Source organism: Sander vitreus, chromosome 4 (assembly GCF_031162955.1).
Source record: "Sander vitreus isolate 19-12246 chromosome 4, sanVit1, whole genome shotgun sequence".
Taxonomy (NCBI): Eukaryota; Metazoa; Chordata; class Actinopteri; order Perciformes; family Percidae; genus Sander; species Sander vitreus.
In genome coordinates, this window is record NC_135858.1 from 7,846,553 (window position 1) to 7,858,021 (window position 11,469).

At 41.2% G+C, this 11,469-nt stretch overlaps 1 protein-coding gene across 2 annotated transcripts; it reads right to left on the bottom strand.

Annotated features, from left to right (window-relative positions):
- Positions 1-694: 694 nt before the first annotated feature.
- Positions 695-10,710, bottom strand: ube2r2 (ubiquitin-conjugating enzyme E2R 2). Of its 2 annotated transcripts, none has more exons than XM_078248010.1 (6): positions 10,119-10,710; positions 9,558-9,747; positions 6,715-6,801; positions 4,952-5,049; positions 3,690-3,824; positions 695-3,559 (listed from the first exon to the last, which is right to left on the bottom strand). In XM_078248010.1, the coding sequence occupies exons 2-6, from the start codon at positions 9,732-9,734 to the stop codon at positions 3,274-3,276; spliced, it is 783 nt and encodes a 260-aa protein (XP_078104136.1). In that variant the 5' UTR covers positions 9,735-9,747; positions 10,119-10,710; the 3' UTR covers positions 695-3,273. The 2 variants fall into 2 exon arrangements, with proteins under 2 accessions (XP_078104136.1, XP_078104137.1); XM_078248011.1 differs by having other exon boundaries at positions 9,558-9,752; positions 10,117-10,710.
- Between the last annotated feature and the right edge of the window lie 759 nt (positions 10,711-11,469).

The following is an 11,469-nucleotide window of genomic DNA, read 5'->3' on the forward strand; positions in this document are numbered from 1 at the left end:
CATTAAAGACCCCCTTCCTCAACAGAATCCAGTCTCTGGGAGCTAGCAGGAAATGTTTCACTCCTTTGGCTTCACATTAAAATCCAAAAGGTATCTCTTTAAGAGTTTATTCAAACAGAGTTAAATCCACCACATGCATCCATAGCTCCATAGTCTTTAAAATGAACGGTTGTGGGGCTGTTCTTGGTTTCCTTGGCATAAAATCCATCCATTTGAATCAAAGGTTTGCGCAGTGCTCTGTTGTGTTAAAAAAAAGGGCAACAGATTATACCCACAACGATAAAAACACAATGTGTGGCTTAATTGATGCTGTTCAGTGTGCCCAAAAGTTCAACGCTCAGATTTCTTCTTATTTTTTTTTTTTTTTTTAAATCAGTCAAATCCTCAGCCAGTTCAGGCCTCACCAAAACAGCATTAGAATGCTGTGCAAACACACAATGTTTTCTCAACTGGACAAAGGTCATTTGGGCAAACGTACTGGTGTGACAGAAGTCTGCACCTGTTCCACAGAGACAGGAACAAGAAAACCCTGACATTGTAGTCAAAAGATGAAGAGTAAATGTAAATATCCACACACAAACACACAGATAACAGGCAATCAAGTGTCAAATTCATTCAAATGCGTAGCTAAGCTGCATGTTGACTTTGTCTCTGTCGATAAACAGTCTGGATGTGGTGTAGCACGATAACAACATTTTTCACTAAATCGCATTTAAGCTTAAATCGAGTTACGGAGCAAAAAACGTAACATTTTCACATCTATCGCAACATAATGTGAGCATTGTCTTGAGGAGAAAGTCCCTACAGGTGCATTTTGATTTTTAAAATTTGACTCCAGCCTACAAAGAAGAAAACAACTTAATCAGGACCAACAGCAACACTCACACGCTGGCGGTGGGTTTGGAGACTTTCAGTTCACTCTCTGCCCTCTAGAACCACCCAGTGATGCAGAAAGTAAGAAAAGGAGGCAGAGGTGAGGATCAATTTGTGTGTGAAGTTTCTCTTTGACTGTTTTTTTTCTCTCTCAGTGAAAGTCTATCGAGGCCCTGAGGTTTAAGAGGCAGAGAGAGGTGTAAGAGTGGACGTGAGAAAAAGTTTGAACCTTGTCCACCCCCTAACCAAATGGTGTTGCTTTGAGGGATCATGAGGGAGCGGCTGTGATGGACACTACTGTGGGTCCAAGAGGGTGGAGCCACAGTCTGTGTTTGCAAGTTAAAGTTGACTGATCAGTCGAACAGACAGGCGTGAGAGGGACAGAGATATTCTGCCACGGGCCACACTGATGGACAGTGACAGGAGAAGTTGGCCAGCTCATCGGCTGGTTAATGAGCCAAACAGCATGTGTCCATCAGCCAGGCTGTCTGAGCCCTCCCAGAAAATACAAATGACAAGTCAGGGAGGACAGAATGTCTAAACTAAAAAAAAAAAAATACATTTAAAAACAGCAACACGTAAAGACACATTGGATAGAGACAATCTTTTAACACAAAACCGGACAATGTGACATGGACTAGCCTGACGAAGAGCCGGCCAGCTACAGTGGGGTTCAAGAGACCACCACAAGGACAGTTTGTTTTCATCATTTATCAAAAACTAAGACAATTTGTTTACTTTGCAGAAGGTTATTTAGAACTGATATGTATCTTTGGGAAATGCTTGTAAGTCATTAAAATACTGGCATATGTGAGAGGAAGATTCAAAAATGTTTGTCTCACCACGAATGCAAGTGTTACACATGTATCCTACACAATGTTAATTATTATGGTCTTTTAATAACTAATGACCCGTTACTACTGTTTATGCCTAATCATGATAAAAATGCTGGAAAGATTTTCACAAGATTGAGTTATTCTCATCCTAGTCTTGCTTACCGGATGTCCACTGTGCGTATAAAGCCTGACGCACCGGATATCAGGCTCATTCTCTTCCACCATCTATTTTGCGAGGGCATATTCACTGCATCTGGGGCTTAGCGCCACCCAAGAAGATTGTGATTGGTTTAAAGAAATACAGACAAGCCAGAGTGTTTTTTCCCTATCCCAGAACGTTAACTTGTGCAGCCAGACCATACTCCAGCGATGACACAGCACTGTGGACAGTCTGGCAATGCGGGACTACTCTCATCCAAACAAGGACAAGACAGAACTAGAGATGGCACTGTGGTTTAAAATGATACTTCTTTATGCATCTGCATCCAAGATACAAAGCCAACGCAACAAAGAAAGTCCTACTCAAGCTGACAAAACTACAGTCAAAAGATCAACAAACTGTAGCAGTTACCAAACCACTTCTTTAATGGCAAAACAAGTCTAATGGTTTAGCATGGATTGAACGATACTGAAATTTCACTGCTGATGACTAAAATTCTACTTTATGGTTGCAACCAAACAACTAGCAGTACAAACGTGAGGATTTGGTTGCATAAAAGAGTGATACAACAGCGCAGAAAAACTACTTTTATAAATAATCACGTGTGGGGATGTTTTTCTTCGTCTGGAGTCAGTAACTTGCACATGAATCACACCGTAGAGTGTGATTAACCGTAGAGGCCGTAGAGTAATACCGCTCTATTCCGCAGAGGCATGCCGTCATTGTCATTTCTGCATCCTCAACATTTAAAAAGGAAAAGGGCGCCTGTATAGCTCAGTTGGTAGAGCGGGCGCCCATACATAGAGGTTTACTCCTCAATGGGCCGACTGGTTCGACTCCGAGCTGCGGTCCTTTGCTGCATGTCATTTCTCCCTCTCTCTCCCCTTTCATGTCTTCAGCTTTTCTGTCAAAAAAAATAATCTTTAAAATAAAAAAATAAATAAAAAAGGGAAATATAACGTAACGTCAAAAACACTTGGTGGTGCTCTCAAACAGTGCTGGAATCATTTCAATTCTCAAACTCTGCGAAACATCTGATGCCAGACAGAGTGCAAGCTGTAATTAAGGCAAATGGTGGAAACACCAAATTCTGACTTTCAGTGAAAACAGTACCAACAAACCTTTTCTAAAAAAGTATGTAATAGCATTTGACTACAACTATTATTGTGACCAATCATTGTATTAGTTTAATAAATGATGAAACGTTTATTTTGGCAGTTGACTGTTGACCCCACTGTATGTGCAAACGCAGATACACACACACAGAGACACACAGACACACAGACAAACACACAGACACACAGACAAACACACAGACACACACACACAGAAAATCGGAACGTAACACATAAAAGAAGGAGGGTGGTTGGGGGAGTTGGCAGGGAGGAGTTATCATCCAGATCATCATGAGTCTTCGTTGCCAGAGTCGTCTTGGTTGTCGTAACGTCTGGTGGACGTCCCGCCGTCCTCCGTGGGGCTGATCCCCCCGGCTTCACCTACAGACTCCATATCGCTCTCGTCTTCCTCCTCGTCCTCCTCTTCCATGTCGTCGTCGTACAGGTCGTCATAGAGAAGGTCTGAACTGCTGTCCTGGGAGGGAACCCTGGTCTGGACGCAGTACTCGGCCAACGTGGTCGGCACCTTGACTCCATCGCGCTCAGCCTCTGCTGCTGTTGACATCACCTGCTTCCTGTGGCCCAGATAGGAATTACATTAAGTCAGTGTTAGAGTCAACGTTATTCCTACTTGGACTGACCGGATGATTTTCTGTAAGCATATTATACATTTGTCTGGATTAAATATTCAATATTGTGAATTACCTGATAATCTCTGCATACTCCTTGTCCTTGCCTTTGCTGTCCCTCCATTTGCGAAACATGACAGACGCATCCACATTAGCTGGGGAGAAGGTGTTGGGCTCATTGAGCAGAGAGATCACACTAAGCAGGATAGTCCTGATCGGGACAGAACCGCACACACACACACACACACACACACAGACAGAAAATGAGGACACTCCAATATCAGATCTTCTCAGTATATGAAAGAAAAGCCCTTTGTAGCTCAATTACATACTGCACCCAATCTGCTTCGGTTTTCAAATACAGACTCAGCACTTTACCTCTACTCCTCGAGAAAATGAGTCTTGCTGACTAAGTTACTCTGCAGCAGTGTCTCGTTCTTAAGATGTTACACTGAACAAAGGAATGCTAAAAGTGAACGGTTAATGTACACCATTCTGGATTTATGCTGTATTTCAGTTTTTTTTGTAGATGAGCTCCACCCCCAACGTTCTTTCTTTTCACCATTTTCAATAGCAGACAGGATAGACACAGGAAACGAGGAGAGAGAGAGAGGTATGACATGCAACATAGGTATCTGGCCAGAATTGCAATTATGTGCTATGTGCCTTAACCGTTTGGCTATCAGCACGGCCCTTACCCTCAGCTTTCTTATCTTATATTCGAGAATCCCAGTTTAATAGGAGGTACAGTGTAGGGATCAACCGATAGTGGTTTTTCAAGGCCGATCAAGATACTGATTATTAGTAGTTACTGAAACTGATAACCGATATTTGGAACCGATATGCATTTACAGTTGAACTGAAAATCTTTAAGTCACAACTAAGATTTTGGATTTTTACAAACACAAACACCAAACTTTGTTTAAATGATTTAAGCAAACATTTCAATACACAGTAAAATATAGTCAGATAGTGTTGTGGGGGGGGGGGGGGGGGACATTAAGTCTGACTGAAGCAGAGGGACAATGCCAAAGTAGCGCACTTTTAATAATTAACTTTATCGGTAATTAGGCAAATAAAACGCCGATATAGATAATCCGCAAACTACAAACTAGTACAGTGCGCCATTGCTGTGCACAATCTTTTAAATTGTTAAATCTGTTAATAACCCCTAGGTTCGTTTTGTGCCGGAATTGTCCTTTAAACTTATAAACCACTGCACAAACGAATATCCACATTGTAGTAAAAATAACAGAAACGTTATAAAAAGACTGAATGTCTGTGTAGTAGAATGGAATCAAGTGCATACAGAAGCAGAGGTTGTGTGGCAGAGATTACCTGACGTTCTGGGTGGGGTTCCACCGTTCAGAGGGCAGCTCCCCGCTCTGAGGGTCATCGACAGGAGGGTGCAGGATGGAGATGCACACATCTCCGTTCTGGAAAGAGAACAAAATGCACTGCATAACTAGGGATGCACCGATCCGACTTTTACAGTCCCGATACCGATGCCTGGGCTTTGTGTATCAGTCGATACCCGATACCTATCCGATACCATTGTTGAATTAATAATACACTGTACACCTTCCACCTTGTACCTTCCTTCCACCATGTGGAAGAGAGTAAAGGCACCAGACTTTCCTAACTAAACATTACTTTCCTAACTAAGACAAAATGATATAAGACATAGATGTAATGTATTGAATTCTTATTTGTTTGTTATTTAAAAAACAACTGTGCATTCAAATCGAAAATAGAGTGTAATCAAACTTCTTAAAATAAATTTAAATAAATAAAATGTAGCAGTAGAAACAAAATAGTGTATTGGTCAAACATACAATAGTAATCAAACATTTTTTTTTGGATGTGCTTGATTAAATTGGTAGTATTGTACTTTGCAGTACTACCACCACCCCTCGAAACATTACTTTGCAGACATTGCAAACAGTCAATGGACTAGTTGGTGTGGCAAGCGTGAAATATCTCCACACAGCCGACTCTTTGGCTCGCTCCATGTTGCTTAATGTTTAACTCAACTCTTCCAGCATGCGACACACGTGCTGCTGACGAATGACGTAGGATGTGCTGCGATGGAGGAAGAAAAAAAAAAAGAAAAAAACGGGATCGGCCCGTGGATGTGTTAATTTTTCCGATCCCCGATCCAGCTATTTTGTCAATATCGGGGCCGATATCTAGAGATGCACCGATAGACCGGCCGGTGACCGGAATTGGCCGGTTTTCACGTGCTCGGCCATGACCGGCGACAGCAGGTCAGTCTGACATAAGCCGATTTCATGCCGGTCAATGCTACATTAACTGATAACATAAGTTCTTCTCAAGGACGCACGCACACACGGACGCAACAGCACAGTCTCTTTTTCCTTTCTCTCAACTTTTCCGCCGTGTGTCGCGCGTACCCGCTCGCGGTGTGAAGCGCGTGTCCGCGCTATTCTCACACATGTAGGGAACCTCGTGAATTAACCTGCAACAGGTCAGCTGTTTGGAAATTCTTCAGCTTGTGTGCAGAAGATAACAAGTTTGCAATATGCAACACCTGCAAGGAAAAAGTAGGGCGTGGAGGGACGACACCAAAAACCAAACTCACATTTTTTTACTTGGATATTGGATGTGAAAAGAAGGAAATGGTTCTAACATTGCACTTTAGATGTGTGTGAATTTCCCACACCAGGAGTAATTTATATAGTTCTATTTTATAGTGATCCATTAGCTGTTCACAAAATGTTCTATGTTCTGTGCAAAATGTTATATTAAAAAAAAAGATAGAAAATAAATATTTGTGTGTGCTGTAAAGTGTTTAGAAAAAATGAAATTGGAATCGGCTAAAATCGGTATCGGCCGGCCTAACTCAATGAAAATCAGACATCGGCCTAGAAAGTTGTAATCGGGGCATCTCTACCAACATCCGATCTTAATATCGTATCGTGCACCCCTATGATTAACATCTGTCATGAAGACATGAAGGTGTTTACATTTACACTCTAAATGTTTCTATTTCATATCAAACTATATAAATGCCATATTGGCATGATAATGGCTACAACAACTGTGTGAAAACATTTCAAATGACAAACAAAATGTTTTACCTCGTAGATGTTGGGGTGCCACATCTTTGTGAGAAAGCGGAAGGTTGGTGGGGAGTAAGGGTAGTCAACTGGGAACTTGATGTGAGCCTGGGAGAACAGAGGTTGACAGTCAACACGTTTTATAGACAGCCAAGCTTGACTTCTGTTATGCTAAGTTTAAGTCCTTTGAGCCTGTAGGTCTCAGCTTGAGCATGAAGACAGCCCAGGCAGTGTAGCACATTGATACATTTATATATATATCAATAAACAAAGTACATATTCATTTGTAATCTTTGCAATACATCCTTTCTCTAGTGCAGGGGTCCTCAAAGTCTTTATACATACTTTTTTTGGCATAGAATACTGAGCTTTTAAAATAGCCTTATAATTGTTGGCATGATTTCATAAATCATGTTTTAATTTTAAAACATACATATGGCACAGTGAATCCTCAGCATATACTGTATCTGTAGATGGCTATCTTACCTTAGCTATAGGCCAGTAAGTCTATCATCAGTGGGGATTTATATTTGCTAATAATATGTTGGGTTTATATTAAGACTTTTTAATTTTTGAAAAAAACTTTCAAAAATTAACAATAATTTGTTAAAAATGTTGCAATAAAAATAATTTATTTCTTGACTGACTTATCTAGCTTTACAAGTTGACAAGTAGCAAGTGTTCAACCACAAAGTAGCTTCCTGTACTCATTTCATTTGAGATTAGTCACAACAGTGAAATATATCAGACACTCAGCCATGCCGACAATCATGCTGTGACGCAGTTGTCATTCATGTCAGTCATTTCAAATGATGAGCTCGGTATTAGGTGACACAACAGTTGGTGCTTGTGGTTCTGTGTTTTCTTTTCATAGTATTGTGCAATTATCTAGGTGAAAGGCGTGTAGGCTTGGGTGCGTGTGTGTAACACCACCCCAGCTCTCACTGAACTGCTGCTACTCAGATAGGGCTATCATTACTCCACAACTAGTCACTACACCAGATATAGGGTTCGGCAGCAGCAGCAGAAACAAAGTTATATAGTTACACTAGTCAAACTCTGTCACCAATATTTCATCAATTACACTGGCACCGAAGTATTAAAGTCAAGGCATTCCATTCTGGAGAATACCAGACTCAACCAGTCAGCATTAGAATTATATCTATTAATGTAATTGTGTGGCTGTCACAGTGGCTCAGGGGTAAGTACTATTTGCCTCAAAGCAAAAGGGTCCTGGGTTTGAAAGTGTCTGCAGGCTCTATGTTATATGTTACCTGTCTAATGCAGGTAAATTGGAAACTCTAACTATGGCCCCTATTGCACATATTGTGTCCTGAAAGAGTGATCCATCCACTGTTGTTCTGTGGTCTCCTACTTTTTTTATTAAAGTAGGAGTTTTTATATGACTTATATTTTATATGATATGTTGTACAGATTGTAAAAACACATGTGATTTAAGGTTATGTAAAAACACTGATTTGACAGTAGATAACACAAGGATGTCACTGTAAAGGCAAAGCATAACGCAATCAGCGATGGCAGCGACACCTGCTCTGTAATATTTTGGCATTCCTGGAAGATTACAGCATGAATGCAGGCTCTCACTGTTTCACACTTTCTAGATGTTACTGAATAAGGAACATGATAGATTGGAAGAGGAGTCTCATCGTGCCCTTCTCTCTTACTCTCTGTGCTAAGGTGCCATTTATATCGGTCTCGGCTAAAAATAACCATCTGAAGTACAACCATCATACAGCAAGGGGGAGAGGCCTGGACAAGGAGAATGGAGGGAGAGGGGAGAAAGACTAAAAATTAAAGAATAATAAATGGCTGCCTGAAAAGGCTTTAAAAGGTCCCATGACATGGTGCTCTTTGGATGCTTTTATATAGACCTTAGTGGTCCCCTAATACTGTATCTGAAGTCTCTTTTATATAGGCCTTAGTGGTCCCCTAATACTGTATCTGAAGTCTCTTTTATATAGGCCTTAGTGGTCCCCTAATACTGTATCTGAAGTCTCTTTTATATAGGCCTTAGTGGTCCCCTAATACTGTATCTGAAGTCTCTTTTATATAGGCCTTAGTGGTCCCCTAAAACTGTATCTGAAGTCTCTTTCCCAAAATTCAGCCTTGGTGCAGAATTACAGCCACTAGAGCCAGTCCCACAATGAGCTTTCCTTAGTATGTGCCATTTCTGTGTCTGTAGCTATTGAGGAGGAGAGAGGGGGGGCAAGGTGGAGGGTGGAGGTGTGGCCTTGACCAACTGCCACTTTGCTCGTTTGAAAGCCATGATGTCTCTCTCTCATGGGTGGGCAAAGAGAAAGCAGAGGTAACCTTGCTCCTTATGACCTCATAAGGAGCAAGATTCCAGATTGGCCCATCTGAGCTTTCATTTTCTCAAAGGCAGAGCAGGATACCCAGGGCTCGGTTTACACCTATCACCATTTTTAGCCACTGGGGGACCATAGGCAGGCTGTGGGAACTCATATTAATGTTAAAAAACCTCATAAAGTGACATTTTCATGCCATGGGACCTTTAAACCCGAGGAGCCAGTAAATGTGAGCCAGGTCATTCATAAATTAGAGTTTTTAAAAGAGCAACAATCATTATAATAAAGCTTTACTTGGTGGACACCTTGGGTTTAAACAAAGTCACTGTCAGTGAACTAACTGGCTGTTTTTTCAAGTTGCAGCAATCTCTTATATATCCAATTTAGGAAGAAACCTTGCCCAGGAGCTCTGTATACATTATAAATCATCGGTTGCTGCTGGTTATAAATTAGCTTCATGAATGTGTCTCATTATCTAAACACGGTGCCGTGTTTTGACTAGCCCTGCCCTTAGGTTATCAGAAAGTTTTGTCCCACCTTAAAGTAGCCTCCCTCGTACAGGGTGTTAGGGGGCCCGAAGATGGCCACTTCCCAGTTGTAGAGGTCAGACTCCTCCACCAGAGTGATGCGGAAGCCCTCCACCGGCTGCTCCTGCAGAGACTTCAGCTCCATCATCAGGGCCTTCTGGGAACTAGGGGTTGCCTGGTGGGCCATGTTAATCCCACTTCTGACACCAGTGGCCCCAGATCAGAGGAAAGTAAGGGGGTATTGTAGAGTGGAAAGTAAAATGATTGGCTTAATGATACTGTCAGGATTCTACTTACATTTACAAGTTTTACATTTCATGGCTACAGTTGAGTCTGCAGCAAACACCTACAATCTGTTAGCTTTGTTTGTATTGACAGTCTTTCTAGAACACGCTAGGACAAAAGAAACCGCAAACCTGAATAGATAACAGCCCTGCTTGTAAACTGACCGCCACAAAAAGAATTCAAACACAAACAGGATATGTGGCCTGCCAAGCTAGCTTAGGTCAGTGATTTAGTTCGCAGGCCCTTTATGGGGAAAAAGCAAAGTTAATAAATAAAAAGTGTTTACCTCTGTCTCCTTGCACTGTAATATGTATTCGTTTCGTCACAGCTGAAGACTGGAAGGTAAACTTATTGGTTGTCCATGCTAGCCTGTCTTGACAAAGAGACAGTGACAGGAGCAATGGCTTTTCTGCTAAAGCCTATGGCTGGTCCTCGTGTTTTGTTTCCGAAATTCTTTGTGTGCCAGTGTTGACAGTTGACATGGAGCTAGTATCAGTGTAAATCACGGTCTCCTGTGGATAATTCTTGGGTTTGAAAGAGGAAACTCGCTCTCCCTGACATCTCTCCGTGCCGCTGGTTCGGTTCGGACAGGCGCTCAGCTGGTCCCTGCTTGTTTATGTTTGTTTATCTGCTCTCTGGCAGTCTCAACTTCTCCACACGTCAGCTAAACCCCTACCGAGCAACTTCGTTCAAATGGAGCAGCTTTCCTGCTCTCTACCTTCGCCTCAGGCACAGTGACGGTGAAAAGGGCAGATCAATTCGAGCCTACGGTCGCGAAAAGGACAGTAAGTGAGAGGTTTATACTCGCGAAATACAGTGGATTTCATCGATTTTTTATTTTCCTCAGATCGGTGCTTCCGGCTATCATTGCGCGTGTCTATAAAACGTAAAGCACGTTTGGGTCTTAACGTGACGTGCGCGCACTCGATGCTAAGCCATTTTTTAAAGATAAAAAATAACAATTTACAAAATACATTTACAAATGTACATATTACAATTTTAGATCTTTTAAAAGTTACAACAGTAGCCATCTAAAATGACGTGTAGTAACTCACTTTCTTTACATTTCCATTAGCATCACTTTGATCAGAAAAATGGCAACAGCCATAAAGTTTCCTTTTTATCTTCCTTCTCACTTACGTTAGTCTTTCTTTTTTCGTAAAATAAACAATAAACATATCTGCTGCTTGACTTTAGGACTGGGTCTATGATTTCTTTAGAGATGGCATATTGCATATCATTGTTATAAAGCCTTTGGTGTCCTTCACTGCTATCATTTTGAAATAAATAAAGGTATACAATATTTTGATAGTTTGACAGTTTCATTTCTGATAAATACTTAACTACGTAAGTGGTGCATGGTGCTTTAAATCTGGCCACCATTACTTAATTTCAGAAATGAAGGAGATAATGATGTCTAGTCAGTCTGGCTACACTAACCAACAGCTAATTTAGGTTCATAATTGGGATTAGAATTTACTTAGTCTTATAATCAGAAATCGTGGCTCCAGGACTTGGCCAGGCGATTAATGGCCTTTAAAAAAAAAACAATACAACCACCGAAATTTACATTATTCTCTTTGTAAAGTAGTAACAGGACAGTATATCACATTCCCCAAGAAAACACAGTACTGAAG

Coding starts and splice junctions, on each gene's coding strand:
- ube2r2 (XM_078248010.1), bottom strand. CDS start 9,734: ATGGCCCACCAGGCAACCCCTAGTTCCCAGAAGGCCCTGATGATGGAG. Junction 6,802..9,557: donor ACGAGGGAGGCTACTTTAAG/GTGGGACAAAAC, acceptor CTGTTCTCCCAG/GCTCACATCAAGTTCCCAGT. Junction 5,050..6,714: donor GGCACCCCAACATCTACGAG/GTAAAACATTTT, acceptor TTCTCTTTCCAG/AACGGAGATGTGTGCATCTC.